The 23,318-nt window shown below is 37.8% G+C and overlaps 1 protein-coding gene across 1 annotated transcript in view; it reads right to left on the bottom strand.

Annotated features, from left to right (window-relative positions):
* The window catches only part of CEP350 (centrosomal protein 350), a 59,798-nt gene that overhangs the window by 10,635 nt on the left and 25,845 nt on the right, over nt 1–23,318 (bottom strand). The window contains exons 19-33 of the mRNA XM_026042905.1: nt 21,726–21,856; nt 21,246–21,365; nt 20,333–20,499; nt 19,327–19,520; nt 18,834–19,018; nt 17,909–17,996; nt 17,416–17,562; nt 16,394–16,551; nt 10,072–10,268; nt 8,714–8,925; nt 7,484–7,628; nt 4,669–4,829; nt 4,045–4,181; nt 3,188–3,270; nt 249–2,335 (exon numbers count right to left, since the gene is read on the bottom strand). Of these exons, the coding sequence (XP_025898690.1) occupies nt 249–2,335; nt 3,188–3,270; nt 4,045–4,181; nt 4,669–4,829; nt 7,484–7,628; nt 8,714–8,925; nt 10,072–10,268; nt 16,394–16,551; nt 17,416–17,562; nt 17,909–17,996; nt 18,834–19,018; nt 19,327–19,520; nt 20,333–20,499; nt 21,246–21,365; nt 21,726–21,856 (4,212 nt within the window). The remainder of the gene's footprint in view (nt 1–248; nt 2,336–3,187; nt 3,271–4,044; nt 4,182–4,668; nt 4,830–7,483; nt 7,629–8,713; nt 8,926–10,071; nt 10,269–16,393; nt 16,552–17,415; nt 17,563–17,908; nt 17,997–18,833; nt 19,019–19,326; nt 19,521–20,332; nt 20,500–21,245; nt 21,366–21,725; nt 21,857–23,318) is intronic.

Below are 23,318 nucleotides of genomic sequence, written 5' to 3'. Positions count from 1 at the left end.
AGCAGAATGTTCCCTGCATTAAATAATTTTCACTTTCTCATGGGCTAAAATGTCTTTCATACAACTCAAGAGCTAACAAAACAAGCCATGAAATAGGATTCCTGCAAGAACACGTACGTACACACAGACACACATTCTTCACATCAAGAAATACAACTTCGGAGAAAAAAAATGGTGCCACACTCCATTCTTCAGATTCATCATTAATCAAATGAATTATCAACTCTTAAAAGATAACTGCTACTCACTGGTCTGGGRCACATGTCTGGGGAGGAAAGTTCTTCTCTTTCATCTTCTAAATCAGAACTTAGAAAAAAGTTATTCAGGCCATCAGGAATCAGCTCTTTCACATGCTGGGCTGAGGTACTGGGATCCTCTTTCACATCACAGAGCTCTTGGTTGCTAAGTTGGATTTTCTCATTCCTGGCCTTCTTTATTTGCTGTAGCTGATTGACTGTGTCTTTCACAAAATCTCTGAGGAGACTGTCTGTCAACAAACTGACCTTTTCTAGTTGTATTTTTGTCCTTTCTTCCTCTTTAAATGGCAGTCGAAGCTGGGCTTCTAACTGGTTCTTCTCTTTTGTCAACAAATCCAGAAGTGGAGTTGAAGGCTTCTCCAGAATTTCAGGAGAGAGATCATCTAACTTTTCAGCACATTCTTCCCCTAAAGTCTTTTGCCTCTCCAGTTTTTCAGAAAGAAAATCGGAGATGTCTTCCAAATACTGAGCAGTGGAAGTCTTCTCCATGACACCAGAAATGGGAGGAGCAAGGCATGCCTCTCCTTTTGCAGCATGCTTGAGGTAATCCACCACAGATTGTTCTTGGGCAAGCGACTCAGTAGCTAAAGATACCTCCTTTATGTTGCTTGCCTCAGACAAAGARTCTCCATCTATCCTTTCCCCAGCTGAGGCTCCTAAAACAGTTGTGTCTGCAGGACCTTTATCCTGAGAATATTTTTCTCTTGTATCTCTTTTCTGCATTCCTTCCTCTTTGCCAGGTTTAGAACTTTCTTCACCTTTCTGCTTGGCTGTGTGTTGCTTGTCCAGCCTATCATCAAAAAATGAGTCTTCATCCTTCTTTGTTTCTAAATGGCTATCAATGCTTTCTGGAATATGAGAGAGTTTTTGAGGAGGAGCAAAAATGCCATGTTTTTCTTTGCAATCAAAATACTTTATACCGTCATAAGTTCCATTATTGTTTCCTTCTGGTTTATCCAACTCCACACCAGCCCAAAACCCTTTGGCAAACTCGGTCAGACCTTTGAAACGCAATGTTCCAGGTTGAACTTTGCTCACAAGAACCCTATCTCCAATACTGAAATTTAGCAAGCTATCTGTTTCTTCTAGAATTGAAGCAGAGGCCCATGGTGGTGATTCAGTAGTGGCCTGTTCTTTCTCCACATCTCCATATTCATTATTTTTTAGAAAATCTGTAGGTGATTTAAGTTCTAATAATCTCTCTGAATGCATGCTGCCAGAGAGCGATAGAGATCTGTCACTGAGGCACTCACTGATTTCACCATCACTGCCCAGACTGGTGGACCTGCTTCTGTCAGTTGGTGCATGCTGTGACTGCTCTCTCAGGGACGGAGAATCCTCTTTTGGGGAGAGAAGTGACACTTCTAAGTCATCTCTGTWGTTGTTTTCCACAGGTGTGTCTTCAACTGATGCTTCTTTTATGGAGAAGGATACTTCAAAATCTTCAGAGTACGATTGCTCTTTTTGTGTAAAGGCTTGTTCTGAAACCAGATAACCTTTTTCCTCAGCCRATTTGCTCAGTTGGTGAGAAGATTCTTCTACACTTTGTCCAATTCTAGTGTCTTTGTCTGTCAGTTTCTGGTCTAAGATTTCWTCTGTGCCATGAAGGCTTTCCTCAGTCAAGCCAGAAGGTTCCTTCTGAAACTGTTCGTCTTCAGAAAAGAGGACTTTCTTTGGAAGGATGTCCAGTGAGCTCTCCTGCTCTTTATCTAACAGCAACATGACATCAGAATTCTCCAAAGGCTTATCAGGAAACTCTTCAAGCTCATATTCTTCTGATTTTATGTTCTCTATGTCTTCCTGTATCTCAGATTTATGACTGAAGATAGTCTCATCACTAGATGTATTTACCATATTGTTCACAGAYTCATGAGATATCTTGGTAATGTCTTTTATATCTTTGAGAAGAGGCAATGAGGATACATTATCTGAGGAATCACCAGATTCTGCTCTGGACCTCTTTGTTGACTTCAAAATCAAGGATGATGTTTGAGAACGTTCTTCTGCAAGAAGATCTACTGCAGTCACCTTCTTGGAGTGCACAGGCACAGATCTCTCAGTTCTTGATGATGCAGTATCTTGAAGAAAAAAGTGAAACATAGCAGATTGTATAGCCCGCATTGTCTTATGGAAAACTGCAATCACAAGCAAACACACACAAGCAAACACATATGGAAACACGTATTTTTTAGGATGGCCAATGGATATGGGCAACATTCTTTCATTTCCAGAGCTCTAGGACTTTCTTACCATTTCTGTCCCTGCACTGGTATWTGTTTGGAAGTCATAATAAAAACAAGCAGATTAAAATGGCAGATAATGTTTAGATAATGATTAGCAGAAAATCTTTTTGAAGTATCTGAAAAATATCTAGTATTAAATACCTATCCTTAAGGCATTCATTATTTTGGTTTCCTTAAGCAGAATTTTCTCAAATGATAAAGGTACAGGAAACACAGAAAGGCAAAATTGTTGTGATTAGGGTTTCACATAAAGCTCAGCAAGAACAATATTAAATAGCGAATATTCAGGCAATAGCAAAAAAAAGCCTACTGAACAGAAATAATAAAGCATGGACAAAAAGCCATCCATCTATTGTAGTTTTAGTTTTAATTATATTATAGATATAGAATCTTCAATCAACAAGGGTTTGGATTTTTCTCACTGGAGAATCCCTTAAAAAGAAGGGAGCCAAGTACTGTTACGTTTCAGAATTTTTTAAAGGGGGAGTGAAATGCCGTAATTTAAAAAAACACCATCCCTGAAATACTGGAAGGGTAAATATGGAAGAGTAAAAAATATATATCTTTTGTACTCTGATTTATGAAGTCTTCATGCTCCTTTAAAACCCCTTCTTGAATCAAGAAGGAAAGTTTAAAGATTAAAACATTCACCTGAGATCTGTAGCACTAGTATTTCCTATTACATACCCCCATGCTCCGCAATGGATTCCAAAGATGCTCTGGATCTCTCTGTTTCAGTCAGTGATTTCCAATTCTTTGCTGTCTCAGGTCTAAAGATGAAAAGTTGAAAAATTACTTCCAGTGAATCATGGTTGCAATAGACTTATTTATTTATTTTAAGATAAGAATGTAAATACAAGGACCTATTATTATAAYACCACCCAATGATAATAGAGTGCACCATATTAAGAAAATAAAGGGAATCTCAAAAACAGGGATAGAGTACAGAGAAGGATTTGGCAAGTCCTGGAACGGGCCACTTTCTAAATGTTAATCACAAACTTTTGCCTTTTGGCAGTTAAAAAGAAAATAAAACAGTAATTTTTATTTTTACTTAAGTGCACTAAAATCGTACCATCTGCTGGGAGAAATGAAACACCTGGAAAATATTATAAATTGCAGAAATTTGTTGAATTATCTACAACATGTAAAATCTAAAGTAGATTTAAGTTGCGAATGTGAATAGTTTGCTTCACACAGTGCATCAGGYAGGATGGGTGACCAAAATGGAAGAAATTTCTTCATGTCAGGAGCCCACAGTACCATTTAGCACATATTTACAGAATTAAATTGCTATTGAAAAGTAATTTTCGAGAAGAGGAGATGAATGATAGGGCAAGACAGAAGTGAGATGCATATGATGGTAGTGGCAGTGCATCTATCTGTTTTGGGCCTGATGAGACCAGCAGATAGGACGCAGATATCATCCAGTGATTTGAAGAGAACAGCAGTTACTAGGTTTCCTTGCAGCAAAGGCTTCTGCTAAAACAGCACTCTGGCATTTCAAAATAACCCCAGTAAAAAGAAAAAGAAAACCTGGCTACCTATGGAGCGGTGGTGCCTTGATCTTGGGTTTTTCAATAGCCGAAGACAGAGTTTTAATCTGAGGTTTGGCYGTGGGCGATGTCTCCAGATCTTGGCTCAATTCTGCCTCTGTCTTCTTGATGAACTCATCATATGTCTAAGCATGAAAAACAAGTAGGGTTGTTAATCTATTGAGAGGTAACTACTGTTTAGCAAACAAAGTCTATGAAATGAAAACAGCACAGCCTCAACTATTTGAAGGGCACTATTTTTATGTAAAGCAACACATTTAACTTCTTAAAGCTCCACAGTTGTAAGTTGTTCTTCAAAGTAAAACACTAAAACTTTCAGATTCACATTAGCACTACTCTTTAATCTCAGATAGCTTACTAACGTGTAAAAACTGACTGAACATTGTTAGAGTCCCATTAAGGCTATAAAATAGAAAAGAAATAACATTTTTTGCCTTGGGGACTTGGTTCGCTACTGAATGTGGTTAAATGGGCAGAATACACCACACTCCTGCCACAGTGAATCCCTTAGAGATGTTGTATGATATCCTGTCAGCAACAACCATAATATAATGATTTACCCAAGACTAACAATCTGATTTTTACTTTGCCTTCCTTTCCCCTGTTTCTAACCTCTAGTTGCTTGATCAAACTGGCCTCCTGGGCTTTCAGTCTCTCCTTTTGTCTTTTCTTCTGTTCCTTTTTCAGTTGATAAACGACAGATTTCCTTTTTCGAAGTTCATCCTTCAGGGCCATGATCCGGCCTTCAATGTCACTCTGGTCAGATGTGGTTTCTGAAAAAAGTTTAATGTTAGTTTTTAAATAACTTACACAAGACAGATCAGTGTTACTTAAAGGTAATGAATAGTCATTTAGCAAATAAATAACTTTGTAAATGYAATGCACTGCCCAAATGAAATATGAAAGAATTTAATTTCAGCAAATTAAACTCAACATATTAAGGCTTCTAAAGTTAAATCCCAAATTCATAACACCACTCATTATTTATTCTTCATTCTTCCCTACCCGCCTGATTACATCCACATGCTTCTCATTTTAAACTTATACCATTATACAGCAAACTAAAATCCTGGTCCCACACTTGCGCTGCCACAAATAAATTCACAAAACTCTTCAAAATATTTATCTCACATAGTCTTACTCAAAGTTCCTTCCTGGGGCTGATGTCCCCATTACTTTTCAATATCAGCCAACTCCTAATTGAAGTATCCATGCTGATTTGCTTTTCTGACACRCAGTATTTTCTATGCTGTTTTCCAGACCAAAGAGCTTAAAATGCTCATAAGCCCACCAGCTTCTTTGAAACATCTAAGTCAGTCAGTCACCATGACTATCTGGTGGTGGACATTTTGCAGGAACAGCAGGACATTTTGCTCTCATTTTATAAAGCATTTTACAGTCTCATTTTACAAAGCAACARAGAGACATAATGAAGGATTTCATCAACTACAACCAGCAAATACAATCAAACTACTGTATTCTTTTTCCACTAACATCTGTTGTTAACTATTTAGGGAATTAAGAAAAACAAGGAAGAAAAGAAGGGAATCTCACTTGCTAATCAGGAGTGCTTTATGACATTACCGTAATTAACAACTCCTCCTGAATGGTAAGTGACCACTACATAATTATAGCTTTTAGTGATCAAGTCACAGGGGAAAGATCTGCATACGCTTTCATCTCGGTTGATCTTGTCTGTGCACGTATCAGGGCTAACATAGCAACSACTTGGTTACTATGAAGCTTGGAAGATTTGTCTCCTTACAACGAAATGATTTATTGGGAAACCAGMACCATCCTGGTCCACCTTCCTCTTCTTGATACATTTACCTGGTGTTTGAAATGATCAAAGACTGCAAACACTTTATTTTGAAAGTTTATTTTCATCACCACTGTTGCCTCTTAACTTTTCCTCATGGTTTCTTTGTGTGATTTCTCAGTTAGGACTAGAAGATAACTTGATAATGTTGCTGAACACTTACCTGTGTTGCAAAGTGCCCTACGGACAAAATGTCAATACAAAAATACTACTTTTACTGGACTTAACTACATATTACCCTAGAAACTACATAAAAGATTATTAAGTTGGCTATACCAGTCACTAGAAAGACTGGAAATGTAGATATACTAGCAAGAAAAAAAGAAAAATAAAAAGAAAGAGAGAGAGGGAACGAGAGAGGGAGAGAGAGAGCGCGCACGTGAGCTGGAAGAGAATGCAAACTCATCTGCTAATGATAAGTATTTTATGATGCTATCACACATTGGAGTACAAGATRTTTTCATACACTGGAGTACAAGTTGTTTTAGAAGATGAAAGTACAGAAGTCTCTTCAAAACAGACTATACAGTTTAACACAGTTTAATGTATGACTACATGGAATGGATGGCAGTGACTCCTCAAGAGTGTGTTCAAGCAAGTCCTGGAAGCCACATGACTAAATCTGGAAGAGCACATCAGGAAAAGAATCTCTCTGTACTAATCCATTTGTAATTTTTTTTTCCTTCTTGTTTGTTGCAATCTGAATATTGAATCAATACAGAATCAATCTGAATACTAAGTTAAAAAATTTGTGGTGTGAGACCACACAGTAGTTCTTATATTTTATCACTCAAAATCAAATCTTAGGCCCTGTTTTATTGCACACAATTTTAATCCTCTTTCAAAAATAAAGACAGAATCACTTCCTTAGGGGCTTCAATTTGACAATCTGATCAAAATGACAGGTCATGCACACACATTACTGAAGTTCTTTTCCCCGATGCCTAGGAGAAAACCTTTTGGTCATAGCACCAATGGAGATTTAGGACACAAAGAAGTAAGAAATGTTCAGCAGTTTTGCAAGACCCAACCTGACACACCTAAAACATATTTTTTTCTCATGATCCACTGTCTCGCAAGGTAGACTGTCCTGTTTGTGGACACAAAGCTTCTGCACACGTACTGMAGGGTCCCATTAGATTGGCACAAAGCAGCCCAGGTCCAAATGACTTGATCGTAYAGTCACGGTAAAAGAACTATACTACTTGGGGAGCCAGGTTTTGTTCAGAAGGAGGACAATCATGTTTATATGCTGCTGAATCATCTTTTTTCTTAAAATAAGTGGGATGGAGCTAACCTGGCATATTTACATTCTAAAAACATCTTGCCTCTCAGCTCTTACCTTCTTCATACCTCTTTGCAGGAAACTAAATTGTTTTCTTAAAAAAAAAGAAAAAAAAAAAAAGAAAAAAAAGTCTTCCTAAGCTTAACAGATTAAATAACATCTAGGGAAAACACCCTCACAGAAGCTCCAAATCTGGCAATTTCCAGGAATTTGTTTCCCTGCACTCTAACCTAGGTATTTGTGTTAAGCCTACTCATAAAAAAAAAAAAAAAAAAGATAAATTGCAGTTTAAACTGCAATTTAAAAGCAGATATTAAACTTACCTGATTGTGTCATAGATAAAGATTCATCAGACCAGCTGTGAGATATCTGATGAGACTTCACAACTGCACGTAGCTGCCCTCCAACTCTGTGGCTGCTTTTGCTGGAATCTTGCTTTGATATAGACACACYGCTTTTAGGAGGAGACTATTTGAGAATAAAAAGGACAAATAAGTAACTAATCGTAAAGCTCAGTTTGAAAGCAGGGGATTGTTTTCACCATGAGMTAACTACTAGGAAAGAACATAGCCTGACTAGAGAACTTGCTATAGGTAATAATACRTAGCTAAACACCTTAAAAGCTTATCTTTTAAGATATTTAAAAAGTGAGTTAATTGGGTTAAGATATCTAAGAAGCAGGTTTATTTAAAAACTCACTTGGACGCAATTCTGTGCCTCTAGGTGACTCTGCGTGTGCAGGGGGGTTGGACTAGATGACCTCTAGAGGTCCCTTCCAACCTTAAGGATTCTATGATTCTATGATCTTAGTTTCTTGGACAGCAAAACAAAAAATACCAAAACAGTCAAATACCCAGAAGAACAAGAGCTAATTGCTTGTTTTGAGTCTTGATTTCAGTAAACCTTAAACTAGYCTACTACCAAGTGAACTGAAATGCTTCTGACTCATAGGTATTCAAAACAGTTGATGTAATCATATTTGGTAACAACTAAGGCAATAAAATCTCCTTTTAAATATACCTGTGAAACCAATTGGACCCCTCTACAGAAAAAGTGCATGACGCCATTTTAAATAACTACAAAAAATAYGGCCCTATTTTTTTGTAAGTAGGCCAAAAAAAAAGTAAATTTTCTTTCATTAAGCTAAAATGTTGCTTAGTGGATCAATACTATAACATAAGCCTTTCATACTCCTTGAACACAACTTCTAGAAGGAATGTACATAATGGTAACAAGCTAGCCCACAGCTGATTCACACCAGTAAGCTGGTTCAGTGTTCCACCACTTCATACCACATACCTAYGTGACACACGTGAAGTATTTTGCAAGACTGCCCACAAATTTAACCACCTAAACTCTATGCTGAAACACTTTTTTAAGACTTAAAGAATACATCTCACCACAATTTTTATCCATAATACTGTAAAATATCATTGCAAAACACAGGGAATAGTTTAATCTCTGCCTAGACAATTAGAATAGCTACATTTCTTATGTTTTATGATAGCTATTTACAAGGTTAAGAATATACACAGCATAAACAGCTCACTCACAAGTTTGCCAGGAGAGGTAGAGGACTTGATGTCTTCAGAATAGGCCATTTCTTCTGTAACTGTATGATGATTTGGGCTCTCTGACTGCCCGTGGCCCATGGTCTCTGATGGGACAGACTCAGCAGCCGGACTGCCGAGCTCTTCTGGGACAGAGCTTTCACTGTTGAGGTAAGAGCAAGAAGGCACTGGAGACTCCTCTTCACTCGCTGTTTCTGAGATTGAATAATGAGAAGGAAAAAGCAGAGCATATGAAAAGCTTGCACTGACATACATGCAGCTAATAGTATTGAGATTTCAAGGCAACTGTTGTCTGCAAGTAAAGTAATAACTGCTACTAGCATGTGTCTGATAGGCATTTTTTCACTTGYGTAGATACCTACAGGTGAATATTCAGAAAGAACAGGCACATTTACCAGAGAACTATGATACACAGTGATTTCTGGATGCTTAAAACAAAATGCTTTACAGGATATTCTAAAATTTTCCACACAATAGGTTCCAAAAAAGATCATTAGGGAAACCTGTTCTTCCAGCTGACCATCCAGTAGAAAGAGTCACTAATTATTAYGAAGAAGTTACAGTGCAGCATATAACCTGCAAAGAAGATTTTGAATTTAGAAGTGATTGCTTCCTTTACGGTAGCTGCAGAAAACATTTTAATAGTATGATTTCATCATGAGTCCGTCAACTGGCAATAAGCAAAATAATAATCTGGGTTTTCCATGCTCCTGTTTATTAAATTCTGCAGGACATGGAACATTGTTGAAGCAGCCATGGAGAACAAGTCAATGAACTTCAGTCACTGCATTAACAACAGAGGTAGAGGGAAGCTGGAAGCAAAATCAAGGAATTCAAAACAACTTTAAACTTTTGGAAATGCAAACAACAAAGGGAAAGCAGCCTCTGATGGTAACAGTAATAAGGCTACCAGGAGAGGGACACAACAGTGCTGCAGTAGAAAAGGGTTTTAATGGCTAAGTTGAAATCAAATTATTTTTGTTATTTTGTTTTAAAAAGATAAACATATGCTTTCATTTGTAGAAACACCTAGTGCATCTATAATGCACTGCACACCTCAGAGGATAGACAGTAAAGGAGGAACACACATAAAACTGAGTTTTACAATAGAGTTAAAAAGAACCAAGCAGAAACAGCAGAGGGCGAAAATCAAAGATTCTGRGAGCATCCAGAAAGAACAAGCCCCACAAAAACACCCACAGAAAAAAAAAAAGGGAAAGAAGTACAAAAACCAGGCAATAGTTGGTGCCAGATTATGTTTTACTCCTTGCATTTACATCAGTTCCCCCTCCTTGCTCTTTCTAGTATTTATTAGCACACACATCCTTGCTATTTATTACCTTTGGGCTCTGYTCTCTGATCCCCCAGTTCTTTCTTGGCTGCTTTGGGCTTCAGCTCTTTGTCCCAGGCAGCTAGAGCCTGTTTTTCTATGCGCCGTATTTCTGCTTCCTCCGCATCTAGGCGGCGCTTCCACTCCAACAGCTCCTCTGCGTGTTGGCGGCGCTGCATCAGCTTCTGCTCCCGCTTGGTTAGGAACCTGGTACACAGAGTAGAAAGCAGGGGAAAAGGAGTCAGCCACAGGCAAAAGTGCCAAGAGCCAGATACTCTCTTGCCATAATTCCCAGAATTTCAGCTGTTCAAATTGCTCTCCAGGATAACATMCACGTTAACTAACATTTCCCAGAATTCTGATGTGCTGATTAAAAAAAAAAAAATCTACATATAAACACCTACATATAAAGCAGACAAGAGAGATTCTTTGCAGTAAAAAACATCCACAGAATGTTACAACAGTAGGAAAAAGAGACACTACTGCCTCATAAAATTTCTCAATGACTTTTTCTTCTTACAAGAAAAAAAATTAATCAAGTGCTAGAATATCACATCGCCACTCATTCCATAGTTTTAATTCCCTTATCCTTTTCAGAGATTATTTTTGCACCAGGTCTCTGAAGATAAGCTTAAGTTCGGTCCACTAGAGAAAAATCAAGTTTTACAATATTCTTCACTCTCCACTTTAAACAACGTAAGCACACTGCTTGTGTGTGAAGGATCCAAAACTTAACATCATTGAAAGTGCTATGCACTATTCACTCAAATGACCAGTGTAAGTTCCCAATTTCAGGAYGTGAAAAAGTACCTGTGGCATTAAACTGGAACCCTCAAGAAAGCAGTAACTATTTGAAAAAAGAAGCTTTCCCTGTAGTTTATTGCAAAGACAGAGAAAAGATTGTAGCCCTAACTATTCCACAGATCTTTCCAAATATATGACGCTAACATTCTGAGAGTCCTCCTGAGTTACCAGAGTTTTTAATCTTTCTTCCTCTGAAGACAATCTAGATGGATCTTCCCTCCAGCAGGTTGTCTGCTGACAGCATCAAGAGAAAAAGATGTCGGGCTGTTTTTTTCCAGGTACTAGCAGATATGGATGATAGTTTAAGACTGGCAATAGATTAAAAGTAAAGCTCACGCCGAAAGTTAGCAGCTTTTTTCCTTTGGGACAAAGAATTCTCAAGCGATCCATGAAACCTCGGAAACGTCAAAATTCACAAAGAACTTTGCAATTACAAACAGTTTGTGTGTAGATACTCATTTTCTGCCCTCCCTCCCCTTTTTTTTTTTTTTTGACCGATAGCAAGTCTGGTGTTATTTTTAAATATTGATATTGTTCTATATATTAAACTTGGAAGATGGCATTTAACTTTAAGATAATAACTGGGAGTTCAGTATTATTCACACAAACTTCCTTTAACATATTGGGTCTACGGACTAGTTTAAATCAACTTATTAAATTTCCTTAATTTAAATTCTGAGTATGCCAGAAAAATCACTCTGAAAATATATGGTTTGCAGCTAGAGAGAGAGAGAGCTCCTGATTAGTACAGAAGCTATGGTGCAAATGTCTTTATAATTCGGAATTTTCAAGCCAACCCAAACACTTAGCATCTATGTTTTTAGTCTCAAAGCAGTTTTTTTTTTTTTTAACTTTACATGTGCTTTTTAATCTTCTGTGTTTCAGAGACCCTTTTATGCATAGAGACTGACAAGGCCAATTGGCTAATCCACAGGTCTCACCCGCTGAGAGATCATCTCTTGATTGCCCTCCTAGTGCTTTTTCTATTCCCTGGAGAAGTGATCTGGCAGTTTAACAGAAAGGTAAAGATTCAGATGTCTACTTCAAGACACATACAAATAAGACGAAGAACAGACAGGATATGAAGGTAAAAGTTTCAGCAGCTAGTAAGATATCTGGAATGTGGCCACTATTCTCTTTCCTAGAGTCAAGACAAGAATGGATGAAAAACAGAAATATCTTGTAGACTTTCTGGAATACCTGTCACCTKTCAGGTGGCAATGAGTTCTATGGCCTTGTCTGTGACATTATTGCTTTCTACAGAGAGGCAACGCTGCCTCCCCTTGGCAAAAATCAACAGATTAAACATCAGAGACTAAATTAGCAACAATAGTCATAGTTGTCTGTGTTTTGTCTTTCCCCAGTACTAACAGATTTTTCAATTCCTGGGTTCAGTTGCACAACTCCAATGAGTTGAGCAGCTCATATGCGTGGAATGTGTTATAGATGCCAATTCTACAATAATGACCTCAATGCGCAAGGCAACCTTTTCTTCTTCTGTCACCAGCTATTCACTTCGCCAGAACCTCTGGGTCTTCATGGTTGACCATATCTTGAAGAGGAGAGTCTAACTGTACTGAAAGTCAAGGGAAAGACTAAAATAATTGGATTTGAAAGAATAAAGCTTCTCAACACAATGTCAAACGAATTAGATGGGAAGACCACAATATGAAGGAGAATTAACTAAATAAGCATATAACTAAATACTATGCAAAGACTAATAAGGAAATCAGCAGTCTGTTAAAAGAAATGTTTATAGCAAAGAAAGGTTTAAAAGCTTGATCTATAAAAAAGGAAGGGATTAAAGCAACACGGCTAAAGACGCAGACTCTTTTATTACCTTGGGGTTTAATGGCCAGGACCACAAGGCAGCACACATGCTACATGAGTATTCACTACACTCTAGAGGGTTCCAGTTGAACACCAAGGGTACACAACCATCCTCAACAGCGGGGCGGTTCCAAGGGAAATATCCAAACACACATCTAGCAGGATGCAAGGCAGAAAAGCCGGGGAGTGAGGAGGAAGCAGCAGCACTTACATCATCCTGATTTACAGACTTTTGACTATTTCTCTGGTGCTAACGTTACATGTTCTATCCACCCCATTCCAAAATGTTAGGAAAAGAGACCGCAGACCAAGATGGCCCAGTTGCAGAGCTAGAAGTATTAACCTGGTGCTCTCGACTTTATTTATACTGCATGTACACTCAASGTACACTGGCTTTAAGCCCAAACTGGACAATTCAGTGACTATTCTGAAGCAACAACAAAACAGTGGGAACAAAGCGAACTGAACTGTCATTTCGAGTGCAGTAGCAATAATAAGAAATTAACCTGGAAACAGTGACTAAAGTTGGTCAAAAATGTTTGCTGGTGAGGAACCTCTTGACTTTTTTTAGGTCTGAACAGAGCATGCTCTATCAAAGAGTCCATCACTTGAGAAAGGTAGTTACCTGACCAATTGGTTGTAGATATACAGCTGGAATTTGGGGTGGAGGTTGGGAAAACAGACACTGAGAGAGGCCCAGTGGTGAGACGTAAAGACAGAGAAGAAGTAGTGAACAGGAGAGCAGTGTCTACAAAATAAGGAGGAAGAGTTTAAAACCAAGATAGCAAAAGACAGAAAGAATGAGAAAAGGATAGCATCTAGCAAAGAACTTTAAAATTAATTGCGTTTGACATTGTATACTTATTACCTAACATCCTGAAGCAGAAAAACTATATATTATTATGTAGAAGGCAATAGAATATATACACTTATGCATAGTCTATTCAACTTTTATTTTCCTGTTAAATAGAGGCATGCCACCTTCAACCATATTTTTTCCTCACATCTTGGAGGGAGCTGTTTTACTCYGATGCAAACTTCCACATACACTTGTTAAGAGATCTCAACCTGACCATTTTGCAGCCCTTGCTATTCCAGCCCTCAACAGAGAATATTATTAGCATTAAAAAGCACGYTGGTTTTGTGATATGAACAACTTTGTTAGCCTGAAATCTTAGACACATTTTCCTTCACCAGGCCAAACCCGAATCAAATTATTTCCCCAAAGGGAAGCCCCAGTAAAAGAGCAATAAAGAAATAAATAAATAGCTTCTAARGAGTGAGCAATTGCAGGGAAAGACCAAGACAGAAGCAGATTTCTGGTCACTACTGACTCCCTCTTGGAACTGTCATACATTGACTCTTTCATTTGAGGTATGAACTGCAGACAGGTAACATCTGYTTTTAAAAAAATCTACATGACTATGCTTAAACTGGCATTTGCTCAAGAAGGACTGCTTTAACTTATTCCTAACGAATGACCATATTTAAAGAAAGATAACATGCTTCATAAAGTTGTGTATCACRAAGCATAAAGAAAAGCAAAAGAAAACAAGCAGTTAATCAGTTCATCTACTGCGCAGATTATCATTAAGCTGCATATGCATGAGAAGCAAGGGAAAAGGGATTAATTCTCTTTGACAGAGCATGCTACTGTTCACATGCAGGCTACAAGGATTCACAGATTAAACCTTTCACTCCCCTTTTAGCAGAAGAGAGATATTAAAGCTGTCTCATAAGGAAGGATGTGAAAGGATTTTCCCTTTGCCAGGGAGTACAGAAGACCCAGCCCAGCAGGGCTTGCTGTCTTCCAACATACTTCACCATTCAGCTTCTTTCCTTGTGCAATATGCAGAGACAGCTTCCTATTCTTACATTCCAAATGAACAATATCTTACTGTATTTCACTATTCTTGCGCCTTATAAATAAGTACCTAAAAAGATACCAAGTTGGCGCTCCTGAAAAACAAAATGAAATCCCCCAAAACTCCCATTACAAAAAAAAGGCAGAAAACGTGTGCAAAAGCAATGCAATCAGGAAGATCAAGTTCCAGAGAATCAAGTTCCAGGATTGCAGGAAGGTGAGCAAGTATGTAAATAAATAAAGTAACTAYAAGGATACTGAATACTTTCTGCCTGGTACTGTTCTCTGTAATAGTGAAGACAACTAATATACTAGTATGTTAGTCTTTCTGGAAACACATCTGCTGCTTAGCAATGAAGAAACAAGGAAAAAATAAAAGATTTCAAAACCAGTATTGACAAAAATGTTCATTACAGGTTTGAATAGGGAAAGAYTATGCAACTAGAACCATTTTTATCTTCTTTTCTCTTTTTCTATCACTTTTTAAAAAAATCTTTATCAAAACYGGGTACGTAGTTATGGGAAAGGCACTTCCCAACAGACTACAAGGAACTAGGGTGTTAAGGAGTCACGGACAGCTCTTCTTTACAAGTCTTTACAGCCTGTAATGCTTTTTTTTTGGATGCTACCTTCAAACTTAAAAAAAAAAAATTATAAAGATCATCTACGTGGATCAATATGTAGTGATCAAACTTAGTAACCAAATTAAAAAAAAATTAAAAAAAGTCTCAAACAAAAACTTCAAGATTCGGAACCATTGAGTACATGCTGGTAAAGCACTTGCAATGTTCAAAGCAGACAAATCAAAATGTACTCAGAAAAGAAGCAGAAACCATTTCTTCTGTTCAAAACAATTCAATGGATGACATCAACAAATTCTATCTTAAGTTTTCAGGCCCAGGAGATGAATTTATACTTGATTATTTCCTTTGAAGAGAAAGAGTTGCTCTCATTTTTTTTTCCCCCCTCTCTCCTCTCCAGTATGTGCACCTCTTGGGACAAAAGGAAAGGTCTTATTAACTGTCTTCAGTCATCCACACACCACCTTCGTTCATTACCCAAATACTTACAGAACTCATCTCTAGCTGATTTTAAGGCAACAGGAATTGAAATTCAGCAGTTGGATACAAGGCAGAGCTTGTGCGCTCAACAAGCTGACTGTGAATCAGATCTCAAAATCAGTTACTAATTTTCCCTACAAACATGACTACAACTATTAATAACCTATGCTTCAATCCAAGACAGAAACAGACACAGTAATTCCAAGGCATCACTCATTTTAATTCTCTAAATTAAAAAGTGCCAATACAAAGTACAGACGGCACTGACTGTCTAACTTAAGGTCTATGATTGCAAGTCGTACTTTGACAAGATGCACCATCAAGCTGTACCATTCAAATCCTTGTATGCACAAATGTCAATCTTTTAAATTTAAGTGTTTTTATGGAATCTATCAAGTCCAGAAAACATTGAAATTGCCCTTTCCAAACAGTCTTGTGCATGTATCATGGACCACACAGCATGCCAGCTAACAAGGTTCGAATGTCAATACTCATGCAAGTAGAGTAGCCCCTAAAATATTATCCTCAAAAATAATTAAATCATTTTAATGCATCTAACCAGCTCTTTTTCAGGCAAGCCAGACTTGCGAGTTAAAATTTATGTTTGAGAGTTAAAACTTATATGCCAGTGTAGATCAAAGTATTTATATATGCGTGATATAAACTGCTCTAGTCTTTCTTATTTGTGCAGATAGATGATGGCAAAAAAATGAACTTCTCTGTTAAAACAGCAAATAAATTTTGTAAAAGAAAAGAAAAATAGAATTAGTTACTTTTCATCCATTCTGCTGCGCATTTTTTTAAGCTTCTCCATGATGCTACTAGTCTCACTGCTGGAAACTGAGACTGGGGAAGGAGTGCGTGTTTCCGCATCTGTTGGAAGAGGGCTAGAAGCATTGCTCTGTTTGATGTCATCTTCACTGGGAAGTTCCTGCAATGTATGTTAAAAAACAATTAAATTCAACTGTTGGAGTAAAAATAGTCTATTATCTTTTTTTTTTTCATTGTCTGAATTTATTACACTTTTCAGAGATTATATCAAATAATACCTCAGATAAATCTGTCTACCTGCAGATCTCCAATGAACTAACTTCATACTCCAACACTAACTTAGCACTCCAACTTAATTTCTATTTTACACACAGCTTTTTACTACTTCCTTTATTTTCTTCCATTATTTAAGTCTCCACTGGTTCTGAACTGTATCCAGAACCAAAAACCTCCCCCAAGAATGCGAACACTAAGCCACACACAGAGCGGAAATCTGGTTTGTTTTGTGTGTGTGTGTTATTTTTATTTATTTTTAAGAGCTTATGTTTTAATTCTTTAGCATCCAACAGGGCCATACTTAAAATGAGTTAAAGCATTCTTTCCTACACAACCCTTATTCCCACTTATCAGCAAGTATATTCCAACTTTTCATGGTAAAAAAATCCAATTCCCAAAGGCCCAAACTTTTCAAGAATCGGAGCCTGAAAGAGCTGATTGTCCAGAGAAGTWATACACCCAAAGTCACTAGCTGAGTTTGAGGATTAAAAAACCAACACCTACTGCTTGGTTAAAATAAAATATCCATTCTAAAGCTTCTCCAAGAACATTTCCTTAAACTATGTTCTAAAGACATTAAACAGATGAAAATGCTGAAATGCAGAGGATGAGAGAGTCTGAGGAAAAAGAAATTTATAGTTCAGTGATAGGTTCAGATTAGTAGCTTCACATTCCTATAAACACTGAAGTCAAATATCAGCTGCAGAACCAAAAGAGGGAAGAGTCCCAATTCTATACYGACACTTACCAGCTTGTTTTCTCCTGCAGACTTCAGTTTTTCTTGCAGTTTCATTGTAGTTTGATGGATTTTTTCTATTTCCGCCTGCTGTTTAAGAATCAGCAGCCTCTCTTTCCGAGCAGCCTTGTTGGCTTCCTGAAGATGCTTAATTTCTGCCTTTTATGTAGAGAGTAAACAGAATAACTGTAGTGACAAAGAGCTCAGACACATTTTACGCCTGCCACTGCCTGTACAGCTGCATTTGTTAGTTTATCACATAATTTCAATAACTTTAGCCTGCAACTTCAATAGCAGACACAGAAGATTTAATTAACACATCTGAACTTCACTAGTGACACTACTGATAAAACGCCACTGAAATACAAATAAAACATATTAGAAAGAAATATTACCAGCTTTCTACTCAAAACGCCCAGCAGTCTTTTCAATACTTTTACAACCTCTAAAATATTTGGTCATCACACAGTGTTTTCTACATTTTTTCCTACATGGCACTGGTTACCTTTTCCTGCTGTAACTTCAGCAACAGGTTACGCTTTAACTTTTTTATAGGAGGCATCTTATCGTCTTCTCCCTTGTCTCGCAAGTGCCTGCAAATAAAAAGGGAGAAGGGATTAAATAAGAAGGGGGATGGGGGGGAAAGGYTGTACACAGATAATGTACAACAAGGTTTTTAATAATAATATTATTAATAATACAGTATTTTATATGAATGGACAGAAGTGCTGCAAARGCAGCTTGCTCTTCATTTGAGAAGACAGAAGAATGGACCCTTGGGGCACTGCCTCACAATCCTTTGTCGAGGCCACAATGAAAAACAGCTAGAAAAAAAACGTCTGGTGGACAGAGGTTTTCTCCTACAGTAAGTCACCAATTTGCAAGAAGCGGAAAATACCACTGATTAAATCAGGCAACTTCTATCCAGTAGCATCAGTAGATATTTCTACTGGAATTTCACAAAAAGAATACGGAAGGTTGAAAAAAAATCTTTAGGGACGTCACATATGCAGRTTGACAAAATTTGGCTTAAGTCAATTAAGATGATCTTGGATCATCACCACTTCTACATTTTCCAGGGTTAAGACCTTTAAAGTGAGGAACTACACTCTCTTTGACTGATAACACAAATCTCTCTCAACTGAATTCTTTTTACCTAATCATATCTGATGTAAATGGCAAAGTACAATTTATGTTCTGAAAAATTACGTTCTTTTCRAGTGACAATAGTTGTATATATTGTAAGTATCAGAAGATGAGCTCATTTACTGAAGCTTAACAGAGGGGAAAGAGCAGGAACAAAATCCACAAAAATAAACAAATGAATTAATAAACACATAGAATCAAGCTGAAGCACAAGAAAATGACCAGTGAGCATACTGGCATAAGCTCAGCATATATATAACAAGGCATATTCAGAGCTCTCTTACTTCTTCTGGTGTTCCAGCCAGGCGAGTTCAGCCTTGGTCTTCTCCTTCAAAGCTTTTTCCCTGAGCCGAAGCAGTGAGGAATGATGAGCTGCTCGCATTTCTTCCTCTTTCATGTACTGCCTTACCATCTCCATGGTAAACTTAGAAAAACTATCTTGCCCCCCTGAGAATGGCATGCTTAGCTCCTGGAAGGCAAGACAGACTCAGCATGATTTGATAATACAGGAATTACAGAGTTTTTAAAAATTATGTGTATAAGTATGTGCATGCATATACATATATATTTTTATATATGTACACATATATTTTTATATATGTATACTGATCACACTGAATATACACACTGCCATGCAGCATGATTCATACCACTCCCAAAGAGGAGAAGAGAAATCTGAAGCCTGCAAACACAACTAACCCAACGGCTTGCTTTAAGCTCACCAGCTTGAGCGTCTCAGGCCAATTTATTTACCCTAACTACAATCACTTGCCCTACCTTGATAGATGACAGAGCTTCTTTTTCCGGGCAGGCTTCCTCATCAGAATCCCGACTACCCCGTTTCTTTTCCAGGTTAATTCTGCGATGACTCTCAGAGGGCAGCAAAGACCGAAAAGACTTTTCCTCAATTTCATCCTCTGTCATAGACTCATCAAATTTCAGAGAATACTCTGTTGCAATTGAAGCAGAATCTGAAGATGAAATCAGAGAAGTGGTTTTATTCTCAGGTATGTACCAAAAGGCTGTGCAACTCTGCTTCATCTCAGGAAAGGTGTAAAAGGGGAGAGGATGACTAACCTAATGCAGAAAAACGGGAGCTTCTGAGCAGAGCTTTTTCCTTTTTGAGAAGAGCTGAATTTTGAGTTAAGAGGATATAATGAAATATCACTATTCAGCTAACAAAGACATAATGAAGTTCTTTATACAAATATAAAGGTATACCATCCCATTGGGATGGGATGTGCCATTCTCTGCTACCACTTAAGAGGCCAGCAATCTACCTGGGGCTCAGCTTCCTTCACATGTACTGCCTCATTTATTTCAGAGGACAATTCCAAAACACGACTCCCTCCTTCCCTGCCTTAACATCTCTAGATTCGCCACGGACCAAATTATTTAYGTACCTGGGCCTGTTCAGCCTGAAGAAGAGGAGGCTGAGGGGGGACCTGATCAGTGTCTTTAAGTACCTCAAGGGAGGYAGTGWGRAGGAGGGGSCGGCCTCTTTTCAGTGGTGGCCAGCGACAGGACTAGAGGAAACGGCCACAAGCTGAGGCACCAAAAGTTCCACAGGAACTTAAGGAAATATTTCCTGACTGTGAGRGTGACAGAGCCCTGGAACAGGCTGCCCAGAGAGGTTGTGGAGTCTCCTTCTCTGGAGATCTTGAAAACCCGCTTGGATGCAGCCCTGTGCCACGTGCTCTGGGTGACCCTGCGTGAGCAGGGGGTTGGACTAGATGACCTCCGAGGTCCCTTCCAACCTTAACCACTCTCTGATCTCTCTAACCTTTATCATCTGGCAGCGACAAAACACTATCGCTCGGCAAGGAGTCATCCACAGCAGCACAAGCCTGCTCCTCAATACAGCTACTGGTCTTCTCACGCCGGGAAAGCTTCTTCTCGTTCTCCTTAGGAGATGGGACTGAAGGGCTCTCCTGGCGGCTGCTGGTACTACTGTTTCACCAAGAAATAACATAAAACACACACATACACATATATATGTATGTATATACAGACAAATATACACACATGCATGCATATAAAACAAAAACCCCACAAGTATAGTACTTCAGACATTTCAAAATATTTAGTTTACATTACTACTGTACATATTGACTGCCAACATCCTGGCAGTAATCAATACTTAGGTTTTGCTGGGTGAGTTTTTTTGTTGATGTTGTTTTTGTTGGGGAGGTGGGGGTGTGTGGGTTTTTTTTTTTTTTTAAATTGAGAAGCCTTGAAGTGGACACTATGCTCAGTCTCCCAAGTGTTCAATAGGGTGGAATAAGCACTTCCCTTGACCAGCTCACTATTCTTGCTAACATAGCTCGGTAAGACGGTAAGAAAGGAGGTGTGGAATTCTTAGATTCCTACGTTATGAAACAGAAAAACATTAAACAAATACAGCAAATATAAATCTGAAAATATTAACCCACAGTACATAATTATGCTGTGGCAGTTTAGCAGGATTTTACAGTTATATACAAAGCAAATTCTAGTAGGAATATAAACCTTTGAGCTTTAGAACATAGGAAAAGCTTCACCTGCAGAAGGTTTAAAATCAACTTTAGTTTAATATAGACTTTTCCTCTTTAAACAAAAAAGAACACCTTAAAGAAGCGTCTCATTATTCCTTTGTRTTTTTAAATTTATTTCCTCTTTATAGCAGAAATAAAATGTGTGATCATATCTCTTCTTACCTCTGATCATGAATTTTTGATCTTGAGGATTCTGAGTAACTATCAAACACTGGTGAGTATGTTTGCTTTGAGTCACTTTTCTCCTCTTTACTCTGTGAAATGGCACCAGACACAGATTTCCTGAAAAAGGGAAGTGTTTGGGCTGAATCTGCATGGTCTTAGAACAAAGAATAATAATTTCTATTTTTTCCCTATCAGCTTACTAGAAGAAATAAATTTCTGAAAAGGCCACTTAAGGCTTAGACTAGTTAAATAAAACCACAAAATGTTTAGAGCATCTTTTTCTTCTTTTTTATAAACAGTTTCACTAAATAAGTATCTCGTGCTTGGGATATACCATTATGGGCAGAAAGATGCCATCTAAGTTCTTCTTAAATTCTCACTTCTTACTACACCTTATGATTTTCATAAGGCAGGAGAAGCAAAGCCAAACAGACCCTAGACCCCCCTCYTCAAGATGAGAAATACATTAGAAAATACCTGTTTGCATCAGCTCGTGCTCTCAGCTGCTTTATGAACTCCATGTGATGCTGCCGCTGGTGGTCAAACAAGGTTGTCATTGGAGCAGCTGGAGCATTGACAGGGTCTGAGGTTTGGGCTAACTCTGTCATCTGAGTGTGAAAAAAAAAAAAACCAAAATGAGAAAGAATGCAACAAACTCTTTCAGGGAGCTTATTCAGGGAGCTCCTCTTTCAGGGAGCTTATTGATTTATTCAATAGATGAGTGAAACACATGGTTTTGACATTGTTTATAATTACATATGTGTAAATTTGTTGGTAAGAGGTGCATACTGTGCTGCATATACGATGTATACATATACGGCATATACAGTGTATATATATGGTATTATCCATGTGAAACTACAGACATGCGAAAGATTTATTGCTCCTTAACACACCATTCTGATCACCTAYCTGAATTCTGCTAACTAGAATGACTTCCACATAGGAACACATCCTATGAGCTACAACTTATTTTTAAAAATCTGCCAGAAACAATTATTTTTCATATTTTTTTTATTATATGACATCCACTGACTAGAAACATGACAGAAAACTTTAAAAAATCACAGCATATTGTAACACTATTTTAAAAAGCCTCAGATTTTACTAATTTTGCTCTTGTTCAAATGTCTGCACCTTCAAGAGCAGGGAACCAAAAGGTGAGGTGGTGTTAGCAGTAATGACGTGTTTTCAAAGAACTTCAAATATACATGTTAAGTTTTTCTTTTTTTTTTCCTTTTCCTCTTTAAGGCATGTAATTTTCCAACATACAGATCAGTTATGTTTAATTCGACTGTCTGTATGCATGGCTCACTGTTTCCCTTTCCTTCCCTTCCCTTATATAAAAAAGCTTATATAAAAGCATGTTATATTATCTCTTTTGCATAAGATAAACAGATATCTAATTGAAACCACTGCATAAAATGAACTCCCTTCCTTTATATATGAGAAACTACATGGTACATCCCAAAAGATATCACACACACTGGTGACCGGCACGTCCATTGCTGTGCTCCACTTAAATGGGCATTTATTCTAATGGCCCACAAGTCACTTCTGAAAATGGCTATAAACTCTACCCTGCTAGTCCATCGTGACTGACTAGGTCATTCTCTGGAACCTTCCCACMATCTCCTCTTATTCTTTAACTCAAACTTAAATCAAGACAAGAAATTAAAACTCCTCACTGATAAATAAATAAATAGGTATCTTGACTCTGTCCCTGTTTCTTAATTTACTTTTACTCATTTTGACTTCCTCAGTGACATTTCTTTGTCTTTCTCTATCCAAGTCTATCCACTCTATCCACTCTGTCTCCTACCAGCAATACTRCCTCAAATGTCCGAGTTTCTCTGTTCCACCAGCATAAATCATTCTCGTCTATTTGAGAATTATTTAAACTTCATGTATTTGGTAAACCCCAGATGCACTAAATTCATGCTCTACAATTGTAATTTCTGATAAAATCACCTTGAAGAACTGCTAAMATGTGCCAGTGTGTAAGCTGCAAAGAAACATCACTCTGTACTCATATCCATCAATCGGCCTCCTGCACACCATCTAATAACC

This window comes from Nothoprocta perdicaria, unplaced genomic scaffold, assembly GCF_003342845.1.
Source record: "Nothoprocta perdicaria isolate Ctin4 unplaced genomic scaffold, notPer1 scaffold_318, whole genome shotgun sequence".
NCBI lineage: Eukaryota > Metazoa > Chordata > Aves > Tinamiformes > Tinamidae > Nothoprocta > Nothoprocta perdicaria.
The sequence above is the reverse complement of the archived record's forward strand: the minus strand, read 5'-3'. Positions and strand labels throughout refer to the sequence as shown.